The sequence below is a fragment of the Ahaetulla prasina genome, chromosome 3 (genome assembly GCF_028640845.1).
Source record: "Ahaetulla prasina isolate Xishuangbanna chromosome 3, ASM2864084v1, whole genome shotgun sequence".
NCBI classification, from domain to species: domain Eukaryota; kingdom Metazoa; phylum Chordata; class Lepidosauria; order Squamata; family Colubridae; genus Ahaetulla; species Ahaetulla prasina.
The window spans coordinates 44,679,404-44,703,653 of NC_080541.1; the positions used below are offsets into that span (position 1 = coordinate 44,679,404).

Genomic DNA, 24,250 nt, shown 5'->3' on the forward strand with positions numbered 1-24,250 from the left:
TTCTACCTGGAGTATAATTCTGTTGGTTTTATATTTTCACTGTATCTTTTGGGTTAGATTAAAATGGGCAATAAAGAACATGAAGCCATGTGACTAATATACACATTTTATACATCTACACAGAGTTTTTGAATATGTAACTTGATAAATTTTAAGTATTTCAAAGATTATTACTGTTTGGAAACAATACTTCACCCCATAATTGTAACTTGTTAGAGCATGTTCTGATTCCTACTGCTGCTGTAGTCTTTTGTCAGTCACCATCCATAAACATGTGAATTTGTTATCAGACTGAATCCATACCTACTTGTATTTTGTTTGTCTCTGATAGCTCTATATTAGATTGGATTTTAGAAATATTGGCATTATAGCAGAGTTTAATATGTGTGCTTTTCAGATGAAATTGTTATATCTTGAATTTTTAAAATTACCTGAAGAATCTTGACAAGGATTAAAACTGTAGTGTAAATCTATACTTACTGGTATATATGCACATGCTTGAAATGAGATTGCAACCAAAGGTTTGAAATTTCTAATTTAGTTATTTTTAGTAGATTAAAATAAAGCCAAAACATTCTAATGTTTTTCCTGTACCCTGTACTTTCTCATTACCAATAACTTGACAAGGATTTCAAAAAATCTAGTGAACATCAATATTGCTGTTAACTTCACAGTATTGCTAATTTCTGAATTCTTTCAATTTAATAGTAAATCTATACTTATACATATGCACATACATATAATCAGAAATTAATCCTGCTAATATTTGTGGGATTTATTGTCATTATATATGTGTATATAAAATTGTAGCTTAAACTATCATGATATAATTATCTGAATGTTAATTGAAAACTGGTAATATCATTACAAAATACATACATTATTTAAGCTTTGTGTGCTTCATGTCAAGATATAATCTGCCATGTCATATTCTTTGTAAAATGTTTCTAAATGTTAAAAAGCCAGAATATTTTAAACTATATTCTATTGTAGTTTAATACTATTGTTTGTTAGCTGCAGAGTTGTCCATAAAAATGCTTGAAGAATAGAATCTTAACCTACTTGAAATCTCTGTTTACAGGTGGACAATTTTTTTGTAGAATTCAAATGCTCCTTATCATCTCTCTATATCACCTCTATTCATGAGATTCCCCAATCTTCTATTTTCAGATTTTTTTTAAATGAAAAGGAAATTGAAAGGGATTGTACATTCATTTGATATTAGCAAGTTTGAAAATTCTGATGAAACCCTTTTTAGCTCTATGATTCTTATATAGCTAATTTGTGAACTTGGCCATTTGGATGGCCAGCCTGCCTTACTTAGAAATTGACACATAACTCTTAAGTCATAATGTAAAAACTGAAATAAGTAGCTGAATGATACTTATAGAATTTAAAGAAAAAATGTATTCATTCTTTAAATTGTGTCCAACTTTTATAACCTCAGAGTACAATACAATAGTAGTAACTGAGAGGGATCTTTGGACAACCATTTAAATATGAGCCAGCAGTGTGCAGCAGCTGCCAAAAAAGTGAATACAGTTCTAGGCTGCATAAACAGAGGGATAGAATCAAGATCACGTATCATGTTAATACTACTTTATAAAGCCTTGTTAAGGCCACATTTGGAATACTGCATTCAGTTTTGGTTGCCACGATGTAAAAAAGATGTTGAGACTCCAAAAAAGTGCAGAGAAGAGCAACAAAGATGATTAGGGGACTGGAGGGTAAAACATATGAAGAACGGTTGCAGGAACTGGGTATGTCTAGTTTAGTGAAAAGAAGAACTAGGGAAGACATGATAGCAGTATTCTAATATCCCAGAGGCTGCCACAAAGAAGAGGAAGTCAAGTTATTTTCCAAAGTACATGAGGGTAGGAATAGAATAGAACAGAACAGAACAGAACAACAGAGTTGGAGGGGACCTTGGAGGTCATCTAGTTCAACGCCCTTCTTAGGCAGGAAATCCTACACCACTTCAGACAAATGGTTATCCAACGAAGCAATGGGTGGAAACTAATCAAGGACAGAAGCAACTTAGAACTAAGGAGAAATTTCCTGACAGAACAATTAATCAGTGGAACAACTTGCCTCCAGAAGTTGTGAATGCTCCAACACTGGAACTTTTTAAAAAGATGTTGGATAACCATTTGTCTGAAGTGGTGTAGGGTTTCCTGCCTAAGCAGAGAGTTGGACTTGATGACCTCCAAGGTACCTTCCAACTCTGTTATTCTATTCCATTCATAGTCAGGGGTGTCAAACCCACGACAACGTGTCACATGATGTATCATAATTTTTTTTCCCTTTGCTAAACCGGGGATGAGCTTGTGATGAATCTGGCCCATGGGTTGCGAGCTTGACATCCCTGTCATAGATTATAGCATGCCAAGCCCTCCTGTCTAAACTCAAAAAAAAACCCTCCAAATCTATATATGGATTATATGGTAGTAACTTTGAAAGTTAATGTCATGGTTCTTGCACTTCAAATTCTGGCCAGCTGGTTTGGGTCCTTGGATTAAAATTTTAGTTTCACTACTTTCTTGTTTGCAAATTATTGGGTCAGGGAGAGTAAAGGGTTGATGGTGGTTAGATATGGTGTTCATCATAGCACTTTTTTTTCGCCTGATAATAATTCCATTGATATACCAGTGTAAAGTAAAAACTGCTAAGGTTAAGGAACTAGCATTAAGGAAGGGGAGTCAATATGATGCAGTGCTAAGATGTTGAAACAGGTTTGGGGAAACAAGATTTACGTACACCTTCAGTCACAAAAATCCACTATGTGACCCTGGTCCAATGACTTTCTCCCATTCAGGTTAACTCAGGACAGGGATAAAATGGAGTGGAATCCTTTCATAAACTGATCCCAAAGCTCGGAAGAAGAATGATACATACCTATATAAATAAATGCACCCGAGTGTGCTAAAACAAATGCACACTTTTTACTTCCGAAATATTTATTGTACGGTAATGGACAAGCATGTGTGAAATTTTGAGAGCAGTTTTGTCTGTATGGAGAAATTATTTTCCATTTTCAGAAATAATTTTTTTGAGAATTATTAGCTTTTTATGTGGACATCTATTTTTCTCTAGTATTCCATTTCGTTTTAATTGATATACTTCAACTTGGTCAACAGTGTTCTTTTCTTGCTATCATGTACTTTCTTCCTCTCTTTCCCAGTTTGAAATCTGAGAAAAATTGGTCAATTTGATCAGAAACACAACCTTGGAAAATTGTTATTGTTATTAGTTTGGAAACATGAATTTTCCCTTCTCTTCTGTGGATCTTTTTAAAACATGTTCTAGAATAAAAAAGACATTCGAAAAGCATAAACTGTCTTTCTCCTTATTCAGTTCATGGCTTCTTTAAAGAAAGATGAATTTTTTCATTTTTTGGGAAGTATCAGGATTTCTCATTAAAGTGCTATTGGAAAAGGAATGCGAACTTATCTTGTGAAGATACCTGTCTCGCTTACAATTAATGTCTTTATTTACAGGATTATGCTTTTGATATCCAAGCCACTATACAGTGTTTGATGAGTGTATTTATTTTGAGGTGTAGGAGTTTGATATATTGGATGAAAAATACTTCAATTTTTCTTAAGAATGGTAATTTTATATTTATTTTGTATTCACTTCTATTTTGTCTTTCTTTGAAAGAACTGATTGAGTACAATTAAATGTAGTCTAGGATAATGCATTAAATCATATTGAATGCACTTCTGAAATGTGTAGTTATGTCATAGGTTTACATTATTTAGCAAGAAACTTAATTTCGGGAACTTAAAAGTAGTACAGATATTCCTCATTTAGCAACTGCCTTGTTCATCCGCAGTTACGACTGTGGTGAAAAAAATAACTTGATGACCAATCTTTGCATTTGCAACTTTCACAGGTTCGTAAAGCAAAGGAAAGCTGAAGTAAGAATATGAGTTGCTTTGGATAGCAAAAAGAGCGGCATCATAAATTTAATACATAAACACATTCACTGTTTCACTTATCAATTATTTTATAACTTAGTTGCTAGTCCCAATTATGGTATCTAAATGAGAGCTACCTCTAGTTTCCCTCCCCTTCCCCCAAAGTTTTATTTACAAAGTCACCATTTAACATTTTGTTCAGGCAACATAAGAAGATTATGATTATGCCTGAATTAGCTGTGGATGGCTAGTTCCTAAAAGTGTTGAAGGATCCACAGAGTGGACTTTTCTAAAAATGGTCCAATTTCTCATGTTGTCTGGAAAATGCAAGAAAAATTTGGATATTATGACTTTTATGTTGCAAAAATATAAAAACAGGTTTAGTAATATCTGAAAATAAGAGCTTAAAGATCTTAATAGCTAGATACTCTTTATTTCATTAGTATCAGGTATGATTTGTGTTAGAGGCTGCAATGGCTATAAAATTCACAAATAAATATAGGAATACAAATAGAAAATGCAAGATGTACATTTTAAAAATAAGGGTTTTCTGTGGCTGAATCTTTTTGCAGATAATAAAATTGCCAGATTATACAGGATTATATATAGGTTTTATTATGAATTCTAAACTGTCAAGGTTGTTGGCTGAGTATGTCGTTAATGTTTGTTATGTGGCCAAGCTTAAGGTTATTTTCAGAACCTAGCCTGAACCATTGTTCTTAAAAGATTTAGGATTAGTCCACTCACAGTAATTAAATAGCAATAGTTTATCTGCTAAAAGTCTTGGAATGTGTTCATTTACTGTATCCAGTAACTAGAAGAACAGATATATCACAATATTGAATTCATCTTCAGAGACGTGAAGTAGATTTCAAGCAATAAATTGGGTTTTATACATGTATTTTAATAGCATCACTACAATTGAATTACAATTGTAGCATAAAGTGATCCAGATATCTAAATAATACTGTCTATTGTTTTGTCATGTTTGAGATTTAAATGCTCCACCTTAAAATCCATCAAGTAAAATTTGCTCATGAAAGACAAGTTCCTGATATTTTGCTAAATAAAGTGGGAATTAAAGGCTGTTTACATTAGTTCCTTCCTGAAAATCTGATCCATATGTACTTTGAAGGGCTGGCAAAGGAATGCTGAAGAAGAGAAAATTGCCTTTCCTTAGATATAAATAGGAAGTTATTTTACAATCAAACCCTAACTATGCTGCATTAAACTATATTGTGTTTTTTCGTTTTTTAATAAATGAGAGGACTTATCTGATCAGCGAACAAAATTGAAATAGTTAAGTCCAGATGAAAACTTTCGATCCACCGGTTCTCATCAGTCCCAATCAGTCTGATCAGGGGTCAGTAATGATGAAAATTAATGTCTTTGGGGATGGGGGGTATATATGTTAGTCTATTCTTCCATAAATAAATATTGTCCTTATAAGTTCAGCTTTTTACGTTTCAGGAAAGGATTTTACAACTTAACACTTACTATTTCCCTCCCATCTAGCAAATTCGGAATTTGAAGTTTCTGTGTCGGCAAGAAATATCCGAAGGTTACTGAGTTTCCAGCGGTACTTGAGATCTTCCCGTTTCTTCCGTGGTATTACTCTTCCAAATTCTTCAAACATTTTAGACGATGATTACAATGGACAAGCTAAGGTTTGTTTTTCTAACTATCTTGTAACATTGCTCTAAAAGAAATAGTAATTTTTATTAATGTGTGCAAGTAAATAAATAATTTTTATTGACAATTGATAATTTATCAGTTCCAGACTTGTAGAAGTGAAATTTTTGTTTATCTTCTCCCTCTGCAATTTGCCAGCTTTCATCAATTTATATAATATACATTGTAATTTTTTTAAAAAAATCTATAATTAAAAACAAGTAATCATAACTAAAACGTTGAAAGTCAGCACTAATAACAAATCAATGTAATAAAATATGCATAACGCATAAACTTAGGAGAAAGCTATCCAGAAAATCATGTTTAACTATTTTCCTGAGGACCAGCAAGCCCGATTGCTGTCAGGCTATTCCAAAGCACAGCCATTGCAACAGAGAAGCAGCACCTTCCTCTTTTAGCTGTGCCTAGAAAAATATCCACATAGAAATAGATCTAACTAGGTGGCACATGGAAAGCAGTGGGCAAAAGCTTCGTCCATAGTAAGGTTCAGATGAATCTGCTTTGTTTTAGAAATAGTTGATCATCTTAATATTGAACTACTTAGGTGAAAAAAAAAGATTTTTGCTTCTATGAGAGAAAGCTGTTGATGTAAGAAGGCAGTTGCAACCCAGCTGATCCATTAGTGAAGAATATGATTCTTTCTAGAACTTCTCAGGTTAAAACAATGATGTGATCTCAGATCAGGGATATTGTCACTTTTTTCTTCTGACTACTATTCCTTTCAGAATCAATCAATCTACCTACCTACCTACCTACCTACCTACCTACCTACCTACCTACCTAATTCGGAATTTGAAGTTTCTGTGTCGGCAAGAAATATCCGAAGGTTACTGAGTTTCCAGCGGTACTTGAGATCTTCCCGTTTCTTCCGTGGTATTACTCTTCCAAATTCTTCAAACATTTTAGACGATGATTACAATGGACAAGCTAAGGTTTGTTTTTCTAACTATCTTGTAACATTGCTCTAAAAGAAATAGTAATTTTTATTAATGTGTGCAAGTAAATAAATAATTTTTATTGACAATTGATAATTTATCAGTTCCAGACTTGTAGAAGTGAAATTTTTGTTTATCTTCTCCCTCTGCAATTTGCCAGCTTTCATCAATTTATATAATATACATTGTAATTTTTTTAAAAAAATCTATAATTAAAAACAAGTAATCATAACTAAAACGTTGAAAGTCAGCACTAATAACAAATCAATGTAATAAAATATGCATAACGCATAAACTTAGGAGAAAGCTATCCAGAAAATCATGTTTAACTATTTTCCTGAGGACCAGCAAGCCCGATTGCTGTCAGGCTATTCCAAAGCACAGCCATTGCAACAGAGAAGCAGCACCTTCCTCTTTTAGCTGTGCCTAGAAAAATATCCACATAGAAATAGATCTAACTAGGTGGCACATGGAAAGCAGTGGGCAAAAGCTTCGTCCATAGTAAGGTTCAGATGAATCTGCTTTGTTTTAGAAATAGTTGATCATCTTAATATTGAACTACTTAGGTGAAAAAAAAAGATTTTTGCTTCTATGAGAGAAAGCTGTTGATGTAAGAAGGCAGTTGCAACCCAGCTGATCCATTAGTGAAGAATATGATTCTTTCTAGAACTTCTCAGGTTAAAACAATGATGTGATCTCAGATCAGGGATATTGTCACTTTTTTCTTCTGACTACTATTCCTTTCAGAATCAATCAATCTACCTACCTACCTACCTACCTACCTACCTACCTACCTACCTACCTACCTAAGTGTTGTACCTTGATGAAGGTATCTTTTCTTTTATGTACACTGAGAGCATATGCACCAAGACAAATTCCTTATGTGTCCAATCACACTTGGCCAATAAAATTCTATTCTATTCTATTCTATTCTATTCTATTCTATTCTATTCTATTCTATTCTATTCTATTCTATTCTATTCTATTCTATTCTATTCTATTCTATCTATATAAAAAAGCAAAATATCACTCATGCATCATGACAAAATCTCCAGAACCGTAAAGCCTACAAACTTGAAATTTGCCTTGTATGTTCTTCTTGGCTTCTAGGTGCTTACTAAGAAAGGGTTTTTTGAAATGACCATTAGTATTTCCTATATTATTATTAACACACACTGATGCTAAGGAGCTCTACTCCCCCTCCCCATCTGAAAAGAAATCTGTTCCAAATGCAAAACACAAGCAGAGGAGAGGAGTTTCAGTTTCAGCTTTACTTTCACAGCAGCAAGCAGCTTTGAGCTAAGCTACACCCAGCCTCCTTCCTGTCTCCTCGTTGCTCACATAGCAAATACTGTTTCACTTTCCAAACAGCCCTCTGATGCTAAGGAGTTCTACTCCCCCTCCCCACCTGAAAATAAATTGGTTCCATGCTCTGATGCTAAGGAATTCTACTTCCCCTCCCCACCTGAAATCTGTTCCAAATGCAAAACACAAGCAGAGGAGAGGAATTTCCATTTTACTTTCACAGCAGCAAGCAGCTTTACTACAGAACAATTGAGCTAAGCCACACCCAACCTCCTCCTTATCTCCTTTGTGCTTATACAGCAAATACTGTCTGAGTTTCCAAACACCCCTCAGCTCTCTCACACACTGACAGGATGCTAGCCAGAGGAATACCGATAGATGTTGGTAGGCAGAGACAGTATTTTTTTCTCCTTATTTTCCTCCTCAGTTCAGACAAATCTGTTCCTTCTACTGTAACACCAGTTAAAGGGAAAAGAGGCAAAAAATGCAGAAAAAGATTTACAGATGTGATTAGGAAAACAAATAAGGGAAGCTGCACACAAGTATCGTCAAACTCATCCCCAAGTCAGTAGACAGGCTGTAAAAAAGTATACATCTAATAACACCTACGTTAATCAGTCACAAATGGACTAATAAGTATTTGTCTGGTTTTCAATATGAACCTCTTACTGTCTCTAATGAAACAATACAGTCACTTTTTTAACTACTCATTAATTTTCAAGCTTTAAATGTCACTTTATCAAGCCCCATCACAGAGTTTCGTAGTGAAGCACGGACATCCAGCTAGTCTGTATAATTTATAAAATTGCAGCAAGGATGATTCAGATATATAGCATTTGGAAAAAAGTGGTTTTCATTCCCAAATAAAATGTTGCTTTCTTTTGCTTTTCAGTGTATGCTAGAAAAAGTTGGGAACTGGAATTTTGATATCTTCCTTTTTGACAGGCTAACAAACGGTAAGATTCCATTTGTTTCTTTGAAGATACTACTTTTAAAAACTGAGCAGTTGCTGCATGTGTATATAAACTCATTTAGATTGTTGGGCTACCAAAGTAAATTGACCAATATTCTACTTGACATGAAATCTGGTAACCTAGTAATTAGTTAAGTATTGGGCTTATAGAGTTGAAAATAAGTTTTCTCTTTAAACTTATGTTGGCATTTCTCATTTTACATGCAGTGTTGATAAGGGAGTGTGCGCACATGATTGTCTCCATGTCCTTGTGTGGGACAGGCTGTTGAAAAGGTGTTCATACGCATAATGGAAAAATGTTAAGGGATAAAAGCATATTCAGTTTAACATTTATAAAACAATTCAATAGGCTGTTAAGTTAAAGGGAGATCTAGAGAGTGTGCTCATAGCTGCAGTTATGCTTTAGCCTAATGAGCAGAGAAATATCTCTGTAGAGTTTTTATGGTAAGAAGTCTGTGGCTCAAGAGACTTGAAATGGTCAGTTCCTTCACTTTTTAAAATTCTGATCCCATACTTTTTAAGGCAATCATGTATTAAGGACCTGTGCAGAATGTGGTAAGGCAGAAAGTTGAGCTAGCATTCAGATTTACAGAAGAACTACTTTGTATAAATATATTGTTTGCTTTAGGTAGGATGTTCTGTATCAGTGATTTTCAAAGTTGGCAACTTTAAGATGTGTAGCATTCAAATTCCCATTGGCTAAAATAATCAACTGGTAATTCAGCCAATAAACAAATTGGGATGGGTGAGTTCTGAAAATTGGTTGGAATAGGTAATTTCAGAATAGTAGCAAATATGTGTAGGGGACTGTCTGTTTTGTGGTTAGTGAGTAAATAAGTAAACTCTTTAACTATTGAGTGAGGAATCAGATAGAACTTCCAATTTCATCCTCGAAGGTAATTCTTGACTTACAACAATTTGTAAGTTAGACTAATTCCCTTTTTGTACTTGAGATAATAGAGAATATTTTCCCATCAAAATTTTAATTTGTTTCAATATTTCCTAATTTTATTTTGTTAAATGGACAACAGTCTCACATCAAGTTAACTGTTAACTCACCTGGTTTAGTATTAGTGATTCAAACTAATATTTACAGGTAGTTCTTGATGTACAACCATTCATTTAGTTACAATGACACTGAAAAATGTGATTTTTGACCTTTTTCACACAACTGTTGAGCATTCCCACGATCACGATCCCACGATCAAACTTTAGATGTTTGACAATTGGCATGTATTTATGATGGCTGCAGCGTCCTGGGGTCATGCAATCACTTTTTGTGACCTTTTGACAAGCAAAGTCAATGGGGAAGCCAGATTCACATAACAACTGTGTTATAGGTAGTCCTCAATTTATGACCATAATTAAAGCAAAAATTGCTATTGCTAAGTGAAACATTAGTTAAGTGAGTTTGGCTTCATTTCTTTCTAGCCACAATTGTTAATTGAACCACTGCAGTTGTTAATTTAGTAACCCGGTTGATAAGTGAATTTGGCTTCCCCATTGACTTGGCTTGTCAGAAGGTCCCAAAACTGGATCATATAACCCCGGGACAACCGTCATAAATATGAACCAGTTGCCAAGCATCTGAATTTTGATCACCTGACTATGGGGATGCTGTAATGGTTGTAAGTGTGAAAAATGGTCATAAGTTCCTTTTTTCAGTGCCTTGTAACTTCAAATGTTCACTAAATGAAACAATTGTAAGTTGAAAAGCTTTGTGACCAATCTTTGCAGTTATGGCTGTTGCAGTGTCTTGCAGCCATGTGATCACTATTGGCGAACTTCAAAACTGGCTTCCAATAGCAGAATTAATGATGAATGCAGAAGTGAAATTGAAAATTGTGGTCATATGATTATTGTCAATGTGATTTTTCGTCTAGCAAGTGCAGCACATAGCAACGGAGTTGCCTGTCCCAATTATGGTTACCTGTAACCATAATTGGGACAACAACAAGGGCTACCTGTAAAAGGATTGTTGAAAATTAATGGCTTCATTTTATAATACTGGGTGATAGATTTTTGAATCACTTGATATGAAAGCACTAAAAATTAGAAGTCTTAATTAAAACATTGAGAACTACATTCTAGTTTCAGATACGAAGAAGAAAGATGTATGTTATATATAATAGAATTATTTAAATAGACTTGTCTACTTCCTATTAAACGTGGTTTCTTTGTGTATGTGTATTTTTAGGAAACAGTTTGGTCACATTAACGTTTCACCTGTTTAATCTTCATGGACTTATAGAATACTTCCAACTAGATACAATGAAGCTACGCAGATTTTTAGGTAAAAACTTCCTAAGTTCAAACATTCCCATTAAATCTTTTTTTAAATGCATTTCACTACTTTGCGGCAATCCTTACAAGGATTTTATATTTTATATATTTTATAAATATAAAATGAAAAAAATATCTATATTATGGATTGATAACTCTTCATGAAATTGTCCAACATAAAAAAGAAAAAAAACCTTTGAAAATAGGGAAAGTAAACCAAAATATGATACTATGTAGTCCTGGATATTTCTATATAGTGATTTTCCTAGATGTGTGCCAATATATTTGGCAGATTTAATAATAACAACAGAGTTGGAAGGGACCTTGGAGGCCTTCTAGTCCAACCCCCTGCCCAGGCAGGAAACCCTACACCATCTCAGACAGATGGTTATCCAACTTTTTCTTAACAATTTCCAGTGTTGGAGCATTCACAACTTCTGTAGGCAAGTCGTTCCACTTATTAATTGTTCTGGCAGGAAATTTCTCCTTAGTTCTAAGTTGCTTCTTTCCTTGATCAGTTTCCACCCATTGCTTCTTGTTTTAACTCATCCTATGAAGATTTAAAAAAATGAGTTTTTAAAAAAAAAAGACATTTGCAAAATATTACTGAGGAATTGGAAGGCAGAATGTATATCTTGTTTTTAGTGGTTGTTAATAATGCTGGCAAGTAGATTACCTCTCTTCTGCCTTAACTGCAGAGCAGTTCAAATTACTGCAGGTACATTAAGGGTTGGTGACAGACATTACTGTAATACTGAAGTTGAAGTGATTAGAAAAACAGTTTTGCAGCAGGATGTTTTGCAGCAGTTGTGCTATATAGGACAAAATGAAACACTTTTCTAGAAAGGCTTTTGTGCTAGTGTTGCACTTACATCTGCATATAAATGTATGTTGTATACTGGCATTCTCTGATAAATTAGTCACTGAAAAATGCAGGATTATACAAGTTAAGTAAATTAGGTAACTTATTAAGGCAAAAACTTCCTTGAGGTGTGGATACTTTACTTCGTGATTACATGAAACATTTGCAGCAATATGGAAACAGCTATTTTTTACTGCCTTCTGGGATATAACGTGTCTTTTTGAATACGTTGAGATTTCCTTGTCTGAAGATTTAATCATGGCTCACTGTGCTTGGTTTTTAGATCAGATTTTGGTTAGATGCAAAATATAGCAAAACAATACATTCTTGATTATAACAAGTTAAAAATATGTTTTTGGGCATTTATTGTCACTGTGCATCCCCTGAATGTGAAATTATTTTTCTCTTAATACCCCCCCAACCCCAACCCTCCAAAAACAAACCCTAATGAAATATTCTGTGATTCATAACTTGCTATAAGGAGAAAAACCTGCTTGCTTTTATGAGCATAAAGTCAATAGGGCAGCATTTCCAAAAATCAGTCTTCATTTTATCTTAGAGTTTATCATTTTAGATTGATATTAGCAATGCTTTTCTGAATTTTCTGCTGTTCAGTTTTATTTGGACAATATTGGAGTTTTTCATGTTTATGCTACAGTAGTCAATAGCTAATGAGATTTAAAAACTTTTCCATATTTGTTACAGGCTTAGGACCATTAATATGTACATTATGTACACTGAGAGCATATGCACCAAGACAAATTCCTTGTGTGTCCAATCACACTTGGCCAATAAAAAATTCTATTCTATTCTATTCTATTCTATTCTATTCTATTCTATTCTATTCTATTCTATTCTATTCTATTCTATTCATATGCCGGACAATTTTTTGATATTTTTCCAATTTGAATTTTTAAAATGAATATTTAAAATGAATTATTTTTTAGAGATGACAGCATGTTTAGAAATCTCTGAATATTTTAAAGGAGGTTGCCTTCATTTGAATTTTTCTGCTAAATCATTGAAGTTTATCACATATTATATCTATTGTAATTTTAATTGATATGAATCAAGAACCAAAGGGAATGTTTTGGGGTTATGTCTTTCTCCTTTGCCTCCACACATTAATACTTACTTTCATTTGTAGTAATGGTTCAAGAAGATTATCACAGCCACAACCCATACCACAATGCAGTTCATGCTGCTGATGTGACTCAGGCCATGCACTGTTATTTAAACGAACCCAAGGTAAAAGAAAAAACAGTCCTGTCATTAATTATTTTCATGTATTTATAACAAAATTGCTTTTACAAAAGAAATTGATGACTAGTGACATTAGTGACATTAAGCAAAGGTAATATAGAATTTAATTATTTTTTTTAAAGAGCTTCTTTTATGCTATAGATTATTTTTTGATATAATTTCCTCCAGATATATTGAGTATACTGGTTGGAGTGTTTGGAGTTTTTTCAGTACAAATTGGGAGGGCCAATTGGGGAAAGTTCTTGTAATACTTTTGAAACTTATAAGAATGTCGAAATCAGGATTGTATCAATTATGGAAGATTGCATATTTGTACAGAAAAAAATAACAATATTGTTTCAATATTGCTAGCCCTAGCGCCCCCCCCCCCGAATTCTGTGGACCAACTAAAATGCAATTGAAATGAAAAATAACTTGATGCCATAGTTAAACTCTGTTGGAAATGCTAGGCACATTTTTGGGACGTATCAGTAATAGTTATTCATATGGTCATAATTTATATATTACAGCTTTTCCAATCTCTAACTCCATGGGATATTCTGCTCAGTTTAATTGCAGCTGCCACTCATGATTTGGATCATCCAGGTGTTAATCAGCCTTTTCTTATTAAAACAAACCATTATTTAGCAACTTTATACAAGGTAAGTAGAAGATGAAGACTTCTGTCCTTAAATGGGATCTGACTAGCGGTGATTGAACAGGAAAAGAATCTTGACGTCATAGTACACAGCTTGAGGAAAATGTCAAATCAGCAGGCAGTTGCTATTAAAAAAAGGCAGCCCCTGTTTGGAATTATTAGGAAGGGAACTGAAAATAGAACTGTGGATATAATGCTACCTTTAAAAATTACATTGAAGTTGCACTTGTTTTGTATAATTTTTATTATCGTATCTTATGAGGCAGTATATTGTATAGTTTTAAAGAAGTAATTATTTCTGTGGAAAATATTTTGTTTAAAAAAATCTCAAGTACAAAAAATAGTGGCTAAAAGTTCCTGCACAAGGTGATAGTAGCAGATACATAATCAGTCTGGATACTTTAAAAAAATCCCTACTTGAATAAAATAGTCTTCATCATTATTTGAAAGTGGGCAGAGAAGATGTTTTAGTAATCCTAAACTTTACATGAGAAGATCTCGCATCTGAACAGTTGCCTGACTTTTCAGCTGCTAGCAAGACCCAGTAAAGCATATTGACACTGGAACAAAGCTGGTTCCAGTGGACTATCTGGGCTATGGGGGAAATGCTATTTTTCAAAATCAGTTGTAACTGAGTAATTGGTGAAGCTAATAAAGAGAAGTCAGGAAAGGTAAAAGTGGCTGATTTATCCAGGAAAATTAATAAGATTATGTTCCCTTCTTTAAAAATCAATATAATATGTTGCTTGTTATATGTAGCTCAGGATTCAAAGAACGTATAATACCAATAATCTTTTATTTAATTTCAGAATACCTCAGTATTAGAAAATCACCACTGGCGATCTGCAGTGGGGTTATTGAGAGAGTCTGGATTATTTGCACATATGTCACTAGAAAGCAGGTATTTATCAGATTTGCAAAAATCTGTAATTTTTACAGAATGGAGAATACATTACAGAATGAATGATTTAAAATGGATAAAATAATAATAAAAGGTATGTACTTTTCTAAAACGCATTATAATTCCGAATGCAATTTTACGTTCCCATAAGTAAAGCTAAATACAGGTGGCTTTCACAATAATTACTCATTCAGAGACTGTTCAAATTTGCATTGAACTAATGGTACTTAGGACTGATTTCTCAAAAGTTCCAGCTGTCACAGCATCCCTCTAGTCACATCATTGCAATCCAGCTGCTCAGCAACTCACTTGCAAGTACAATGTCCTGTGATGATATGACTGCTGTTTGGGACTTTCAGTGCTTGCTTTGAACAAGCATTGTCAATGGAGAATTTGGCATGATGTCACAAATGCGTAACAATCATGTAGGATGTGCTTGACAGTGGCAACCGAAAGTGCTGGAACTGCTGTTGTTAAATGATGTGATCATGTGATGTCACACTTGAAACAGCAATTCCAGTCCAAATTACTGTTGTTAACTGAGGACTATCTATAAGAAAAATGAATGAACAATAATTTTTGATTCATGGTGCTTTCTACCATCATCAATACTACCATCATTTTTAATGATGTAGACAGTTATAGTCCAGATGTCTTAGATAATTAGATAACAGCATAGCTAATCCCAAACATCTGGAAGGTACCTGTAGATAAACAGAACTTGATTGATCAATAGAATACAATCAGTAAAATCAACAACACAAAACTGTCTCCCAATAAAAAAAATTATTAGGAATCAAAGCTTATATGTAATGTAGCAAAATCTTGCTACTTTAGAGAAATACATTTATCTTGATTATTTAACAAATAGTACAGATAAAGCTGCAAGAGCGCCCTGGAAATTTAAATAAAAGAGGAGTAATCAACTGGTGGCATATGTTCCTGTAGAACTGGCAATATAGAAGAACCTGAGCTGTGTTTTCTGTGGCACCCATATCACCATGGCAGTATCCGGTTTCATATGGGTTTTCCTATATTTTTCTTCAAGGACAATGGATGGGGTGGAGGGGGACTGGAATGCACTTAAAGATCTGAGTTACATCTTTGAATTACTAAATTTAAACTCCATGTTTTCCAAACATTGCAAATTTATAATTAGTGTTGAGCTGAATATTGTGTAATGATTCATGTTTGGATTTACCTACTAATTATTGCTTTGGATTTCTTCCTACTATCTTCAATTTCAGGCAGCTGATGGAAAGCCAAATAGGGGCATTAATTCTCGCCACTGATATTAGCCGTCAGAATGAATATCTATCCCTGTTTCGTACCCATTTGGATAAAGAAGACTTATGCTTGTTAGAGGAAGATCATCGGCATCTTGTCCTTCAGGTAATTTGCATGAATCTTAGGTGGAAAAAAAATTATGGTAAACAGTATTCTTGTAATACATGGTTTGAAAAAGTCCTGGTTCTTTACTTATAGTTTTTATAAAAATACAGTTTGCTGGGGCTGAGAGTTAAGGTCTCCCATTTGTTCCTATTGCAAATGTAATACAACAGTATATGTTTTCCTATTCTGGCAGGAACATTTGATGGAAACTGATACCTCCTCAGTTTCTTGAATGTTCTGAAATTATTAGGCAGATATTAGCAAGAATCTATATTTTTCAAAACAAAAAACGTTGTGATAGAATTTTTAAAAAAAGGCTTTAACCTTTAATCTTTTTGAATAAAATCTTGTAGGAACAAACCAATGTCTTTTCAGTCTTAATGATTTAGCATGGATTCAACAGGGAAGCAATTATGTAGAATATGAGATCTCATCACAATTCCTCTTCTGAATTTAATGCGTATTGCTACAGAAATTGATTTGACTTGATGTACATATTTTGAACTTGCAAAGGCAAAATAGTGTAGTTATAAGTTAATGGGCAAGATAACTTTTTTCTTTCAAATACTATAATTATTACATGATGGCAACATCTGACATTTCAGGTAAGAAAATCCAATCAGGTGATATGATTGATCTAAAAAATGAAGCCTTAAAACAATACAATATTTAAAATATTTTAGGGATTGCTATGTTTTATCAAAAAATAAACTCTAATTTATTATCAGAAGTACTGAAGGTTAATTGAACTATACTAATTAATGATAATCACTCTCATTTATACTAGTTTTCTTTTTCCATACTCCAGTGTAGTTAAATTCAAACTGTTAAATTTAGTGGTACACCTCATTTTACGTGGCCTATACCTCTCATTACTCGCTTATTTTTTATTCTTACCTTGATTTTAGGATATTACATGATAACTATAAATTTAAACATGAATGCTAAGACAAACTAGAACTAAATAATGCGTTTATTTATTTGCTAGATGGCATTGAAATGTGCTGATATTTGTAATCCCTGTCGGACCTGGGAGCTAAGCAAACAGTGGAGTGAAAAAGTAACTGAAGAATTTTTTAATCAAGGCAAGTAGTGAGAAGTGAAGAATTATTACCATAGATTGTGAAACACTGATGGCTGTGGTGATTGCAGAGCAACCTGAGCTATTTGCAAGAGGATCTATGGAGTTGGAATGGTTACATTAAATTACTGTTGCTGGGATAATAAATTACTATTTTTTCTAGATCTGTTTTTGGTTTATTGTTTGGTTATCGCCCATCAGGTCATTTTCAATCCTAGCGATCATACATACAGATTTTCTCCATGGTGATATATCTCTAATCTGTTCTTTCAAATCTCCTAATGATGCACTCGTTGTCATTGTAACTGAAAACATCCACCTTGCTACTAGTCATCCTATTGTTCTCTTTCCTTCTGTCTTTCCTAGCATTAGAATGTTTTCCAAATAGCTGGAACTTCACATATTGTGTCCAAAGGAGGATAATTTCACCCTGGTTATTTGTTCTTCAAGTCAGAACTCTAGGTTGATTTGTTTGATGATCCATTGATTTATTTTCATGGCTGTTTATGATATTTTCAGGAGTTTTCTTCAACACCTAAGTTCAAAGATATCAATATTCTTTCTATCCTGTTTTTTTTAAGTCCAATTTTTGCTTCCGTAGAGTGTCGTATGGAATATCATGACTTGTATAATTCTGATCTTTGTAGGTATAGAGATTTCATGGCATTTGAATTTCTTTTCCAAGGCAGATTCTATTCCTATTTCAATATCTTCATTCTCAATTCTAAAGCTGATCTAGCTGTTACCATTAGTTTGATGTTCTTTATGTTTAATTTCAGTCCAATTTTTTCACTGTCCTCTTTGATCTTTAATATTGAGGCTTGCAAATCCTTTGCATTTGGGGGTATTAGATTAGTGTCATCAGTATAATGTAAGTTACATCATGAGTCTTTTATTTCTATGTCTGTCCTGCATTATCATGAAAACCATAAATCATTAGTTCAGTTTTTGTGTTTTATGCAAAAAGTTTGTTAGGGTTTTTCACTCAACAATAAACATTGTGTCTTTTCTCTGAAGAAAGAAGTCACTTTGGCTATTTTAGCAAGTTCCATGTTCACCAATTATTCTCAGTTGTGGGCAATGCGAAATCTTTCCATCTTTGCACATAAAATAATCTCACTGCAGTTATCATATACAAAAATAGATCTTGAAGATTTTTTTTGCAATTGTTTGTCTATCATCCCCAGAATAAAGGCCTTTGGTCTCAATGTTACGTTAATCTCTTGGAAAATTTTCTTTTTTTAGATATTCCTTTATTTTTTTCAGATTGAAGTCATTCCTTTTATAAAAAGTTGGAATAATATTGATGAAATGCTTTTTGTATAGGCTTTTTTGTATTAGTGATATCCACTAATTCAGTATCTCTCTTGTAATTTCAAAATCATTTTTTCTGTTTTTCTTTTTGTAATTTATATGCCAAACATTTCCCTGGTTTGTTTGCAAGCTCATCATGTTTTTTCTTTACATAGTTCATTTTTATTTCAATTTCTCTTACGTTAATATAATTTGTTAATTACATTAATAAACAAATTTGCTTAATTTGTTGAGAAATATTTACCTTTTCTGGAAATGTCTTCATTTTTTCTGTTTAGCTCATCCAAAATTGCTTGTGGTTTGATTCTTTTTGAATTCACTATTATCTTCTCTAAAATAACCTCTAATAAATTATTTATTTGGGTCCCAAACCATTCTTAAATTAGTACCCTTATTGAAATTATTTTAAAAATGTTTTTAAAACCATCCACCATTATTTCTTTCTGTAGTACATTTCATTTATAGGTAGTCCTCAGTTTAGGACCATTTGCTTAATGACAATTGGAATTAACGATAGCCACTGAAAAAATAGAAATTCCAGTCCCCGTTGAGGTCGTAAATTGGTTATCTGTAGTCTCCATCTAAAAGAACTAGATTTCCTTTTATAAACGAACCTCACAGGATTATGAGTCAAGGGATTCTTTAGTAGTGTCTCTACTTTAGAAATCTTAATAGCCGAATTCTTTGAAATCCAAATCATGTCTAGGAATTCATTATTACTTATTATCTCAAATTTTGTGTGATACTTTCCTTGGAAAATAGTGATTTTTTCTTTTTTCAGTTTGGCTATTAAAATAACACGTAAGGATAGATCATGTATACCCACCCCCCCCCAAAAAAAAATTGCATTAGACAGCACAAGGTATTCATGCATGTGACTGGAGAGTATTATTTTCTGTTTTCATGGGAAAAGTTTTTTTTTTTTTATAAATTGTAAAAGTTTATTTTGTGAGTACAAACAGCAGTATCGTGTTATCCTCCTTCTCTAAACACTGAGAAATCTTTCAGCTAATTTTTGGTAAGAATGGTTCTGGGGTTCCATGGATTTCACCTAACTGATAGGGCTGAATTTATAATATCAGTTGTATTAGGTGTAGTATACAGGTAGTCTTTGGGTTACAACTACTCATTCAGTGACTGTTCAAAGTTACAATGGCACTCAGTGAAGGTACTTACTGCATGACTGGTTCTCAAAGCTCCAGCTGTTGCACCATAATGAAACATGGAGCACTGAACAGCTGGTTTCACTTTCACAGTAGAACTTTGTTTTCTTCACTTCATTCATTGCTTTTAGTTGTTCATTCTGCGCTGTGAGTCCCCAAGTGTCTGCTGCAGATTTTGGAGCTGGGGGACATATTTTCTGACTTATTGTGGATAATAGATGATTAAAACAATATTCTGTTACAGGAGACATTGAGAAAAAATACTGCTTAGGTGTGAGTCCACTATGTGATCGACAGACAGAAACCGTTGCCAACATCCAGATTGGTAATTACTGATTTATGTGGAAAATTGTCATAATTTTTATTAATATATAACACGGAGCTAGAAATGAACTCTCTGAATAATTTAAAATGTCTTTGGCAAATTGCAAACAAGTTTTTTTCTTTTATTGCAGTGTATTAATGTTGCTTGAATTTTGCTCATTGACTTTAAAGTTTCTGTGTTCATGAAACAGGATTTCTTTTATCTATCTCTGTTACATTGCTTTTTGAAATGAGCTTAAAATTTCAGTCCAATTTTGATTTGATACATATTTATAGTGAAGTTTTAAATTTATAAATGAGAAAACAAGACTTTATAGTAACAACTCATCCAAATTTAAATCATTTTCTTCATTAATACTTACATTTCTGTTTCGGAAAAGAAACATTTTTATTAAAAATTTTTTTTCCTAATATAAAATACAAATAGAAATAAAGACCATGGATAAATGGGAAGGGAAGTAGGGGGAAGGGAAAAGAAATTTGCATGCTCTATTCTGAGCTTCATTAATCATGATATGTGTTGGTGCCCAAATTCAACATACTGTGATACATACTGCAGTTATATTTAGAATCCAGCCATAAACTGAAAACTCCTTTATAGTTACATAGTTGGAGAATGACTGTTATTTGCAATTAATATTTGTCTGTCTCAATCTTAAAAACATGACTGTCCACAAAGATATTAGAACCTAATAAATAAAACCCAAAACTTATCTGATGCATCCTGTTTCTATAGTGGACAGCTGGCTCCTTTGGGAAGCCCATTGGCAGGGCAGGGATGCCATACCACCCTCAAGTACTACAGCAGCAGCTGCTTGGGATCATAATGTCTTTGATCTTGCGCTAGATCTTTGGGAAGAGCCACATCAAGGCTCTGCTTTAGGCTAAATATTGGGTGCATTTGATTACATACATTTGATCTAAATGTATGTAATCTGTGGCCAGTTTGCACAATATGGCATGTTGTAAAGTAAAACTAAATTCATAGAAAGAATGATATATCGTTATATTTACAAATTTCATTCACTGTATACATTTCGTATGCTCAGAATATGCAGATGCTGTGCAGTACAATAAAAACCATGAAATACTGAACTATTCTTAAAATGTGTAGGGTAAGGTTTTTTGACGTTCAAATGATAAACTTATTTTTTCTTTTTAGGTTTCATGACCTATTTGGTGGAACCATTATTTGCAGAATGGGCTCGTTTTTCAAACACCAAGCTGTCTCAAACTATGCTTGGCCACATGGGACTGAATAAAGCTAGTTGGAAAGGTATTCAGAGAGCACAATCTAACGGTGGTGATGATGCTGATCCTGCATGTGAGGAAACAGACTCCGATGTAGTACCTCAGGAACACCAATTATCCTGACCCCAGGATCTGCTTAACAAACTGCTCTTGCTTGGTACCTACAGACCAGTGTTGGAGGATAACCTCTGTCTGACGCCAAGGTTTCAGTGTAAACAATGCCAGCACTATTTATTTCCAATTGTTTCCTTTGAGAAATCATTTGAAACTGGTTTTTAGTTACAAGACCTGAATACAGAGCAATATGCATATGCCTCGGTTGGCTTCTGCATGGAACCTTCAATATGCAACCCTGAGAAGAATACAAGTCTTGACAGGGAAAGTTCAAGATTTGTTATGTGCCACATTATTTGGGTTTTTTTTTTAAAGGATATTTGACATAAGGCCTTCAAAACTGCCACATGACATGGATGATTCTCTTTTCCTGGAATTTAGCAGGACTCCAATCCTTGTCCAAAATGTGGAAATGTGAAGTGCCCATACTTGGCTGCCTTGGGCAAGAACTGATGTTTACACACAGACTTGGAAACTGTAGATTCAAAAATAATCTTTCTGCATGGCTGTGAAAAAAACCACTGTTTTTTTTAAATTATCAAATCTGAAACTGCAGCTCATTTTTCTCTTAGTAAGAGAAGTCCGCCGTGGGTTACAAATTTGGCTGTGCATTGGGAATTGAACATTTAACATAAAGCACAGCCATGTTTTACTCCAGATTATGGGAATGCAATATAGCAAGCAGAAATACTTCTGAATTTTGGGAAGGGAGGTGGGATGGAGGAGAGGAAGATCTTCAAATTATGTTAAGATTTATGGTGAAAACATTTGCATGTTGTTTTTGCTATTGTACACTTGAACTGCACATGCAACAAAAAAGGTGGAATGACTACCAGAAACAGCTCAGGGTATTGCCAGTCTGAAATAAAGTGGGATGGAAAGCATGTCCTTCATAACAAGGGTACAATATGCCCCTTACGCTGCAGTGTGTGTGTGTGTGTGTGAGAAAGAGAGAGAGACAGAGAGACAGAGAGAGAGAGTGTGTGAGTATGAAAGTGAATGAGTATTTGGTGGGATTGGGAAAAAGGGGAAATGGAAAGGAGTCAAAAGGCATTTTTTAATTTATTCTTTTTAGAATGTGATATTTTCATGAGCAGCCACGGGTGGGGGCGGGGCGGGCGGGCAAGGGGAGGGGAACTGATAGGTTGTTACAGCTGCCTTAAACTATGCACAAAGCTAAGTGACCAAATTTTGTTGATTGAAAAAGTGCATTGTTTACTTATTCCCTCCCTCTACTGAAATGTTACCCATCCTGGGTTTTTTTGATGTGAAAAGGAGAAATGTTTTTAAGGACAAATTTTAAGGACTAATTTTTAATCTTCAAGCATTCCTTTTTTTGTAAGTTTTAAGTTTGAAGTACTGTAAGCACAACTGTAATCTATTTTGAGAAACTGGTGCTTTAATTTTGTTCATTTGTATTTTCCTTGTTTTTACTGTAAAGACTGTTTTGTTCTGTTTACAATTTGCAACAGCCATTTTTGGGAGAGAGCTTCAGTGTAAAGCCATTTCTTAAAGGCTTTGCCATCCTCATGTTAATGTGCCTGTTGCTGTTAATCTTTGATTAATAATAAAAACTTTTCACATTATCTGGAGTCTAGTTTGAAAGGTGGAAAAATAATCAGAGAATTTCTTTCTTAGTGGCTTTGGACTCTACAAGAGCTTATTTTGTAGATGTTTTCTTTGTGGTGCCTATGGAGCAAATATACAGCACTTAAACCAAGCTGTTCAAGGAAAATATTTAGTGGGAAGCATATCCTAGGGCCCAAATTCCTGGGTGTGGGTTCAGTTATCTCCTCGGACTCTTTTCAACTACAGAATCAGTGCCAGAAGCCTTTTCTCTTATAAATTCAGGTAAGAATATGAGAGGGGAAGATCCAGGTTCTAGGCCATTTAGCCATGGAAACTCACTAGGTGATTTTGGGACAGTTACTCTTCATCAGCCGAAACTTCCTCAGAGGATTGCTGTTATGGGAAACTAAGAAGTCTTGTATTGCAACAAGCTATAATCCTATAAAAAGCTACCAGTGGTTTGTCTTGAGGGTTTTTTTTTCTTTCTATCTCTTAGTTTGCTTTTCGAATCACAAATTAATTTCTCTAGTATCTTTCTAATTATGGACTTTGATTAGAAGGTGAGGCCATAGTGCTCATTTGGTAATTCTATGGCCTTTTTTGGGGGAGCCTAACACAAAGGCAGTGAAATAACCTTTTTTGCAAATATATTAATATGGTGGCAAAATCCTATCCATTGATGGATGTTCCTTGTTTCTCATATGCCTTAGGAAATGGTACATTGGCATTGTTTGCCCACAATCAGGCCCACCAAAACTCAGGCTCTTAAGACTGGTGCTAGTATGGGAACTATGAATTGCAGGGTCATTGTTCTCTTCATCCGATCCAGACACACAGTAGATATACAAAATAATAAAAAAAAACATTTGCTATCAACAGCTGTGATTCCACTTGGTTTCTTCAGTTCCAAACTATTTATGAAACCTGGCACTGTGTGCACAAAACATCTTTTTTTTTTTATATCCCACCCTTCTCCGAAGACTCAGGGCAGCTTACACAGTGTTAAGCAATAGTCTTCATCCATTTGTATATCATATACAAAGTCAACTTTTATTGCCCCCAACAATCTGGGTCTTCATTTTACCTACCTTATAAAGGATGGAAGGCTGAGTCAACCTTGGGCCTGGTGGGACTTGAACTTGCAGTAATTGCAAGCAGCTGTGTTAATAACAGTCTTAGTCTGCTGAGCCACCAGAGGCCCTTTAACTTTAACTCTAGTGGGTTCAACTTTGAGTGTCCCATAGCTCCTATTGGTTGAATTGCAGCCATCT

The 24,250-nt window shown here is 34.1% G+C and overlaps 1 protein-coding gene across 1 annotated transcript in view; it reads left to right on the top strand.

The window, feature by feature from the left end:
• Positions 1-22,996, top strand: part of PDE7A (phosphodiesterase 7A) — a 40,485-nt gene extending 17,489 nt beyond the window's left edge. The window contains exons 4-13 of the mRNA XM_058175439.1: positions 5,436-5,587; positions 8,745-8,808; positions 11,023-11,118; positions 13,118-13,218; positions 13,743-13,874; positions 14,680-14,771; positions 16,019-16,163; positions 17,152-17,248; positions 19,966-20,046; positions 21,208-22,996. Of these exons, the coding sequence (XP_058031422.1) occupies positions 5,436-5,587; positions 8,745-8,808; positions 11,023-11,118; positions 13,118-13,218; positions 13,743-13,874; positions 14,680-14,771; positions 16,019-16,163; positions 17,152-17,248; positions 19,966-20,046; positions 21,208-21,419 (1,172 nt within the window). The 3' untranslated portion in view covers positions 21,420-22,996. The remainder of the gene's footprint in view (positions 1-5,435; positions 5,588-8,744; positions 8,809-11,022; positions 11,119-13,117; positions 13,219-13,742; positions 13,875-14,679; positions 14,772-16,018; positions 16,164-17,151; positions 17,249-19,965; positions 20,047-21,207) is intronic.
• The last annotated feature ends 1,254 nt before the right edge of the window (positions 22,997-24,250 follow it).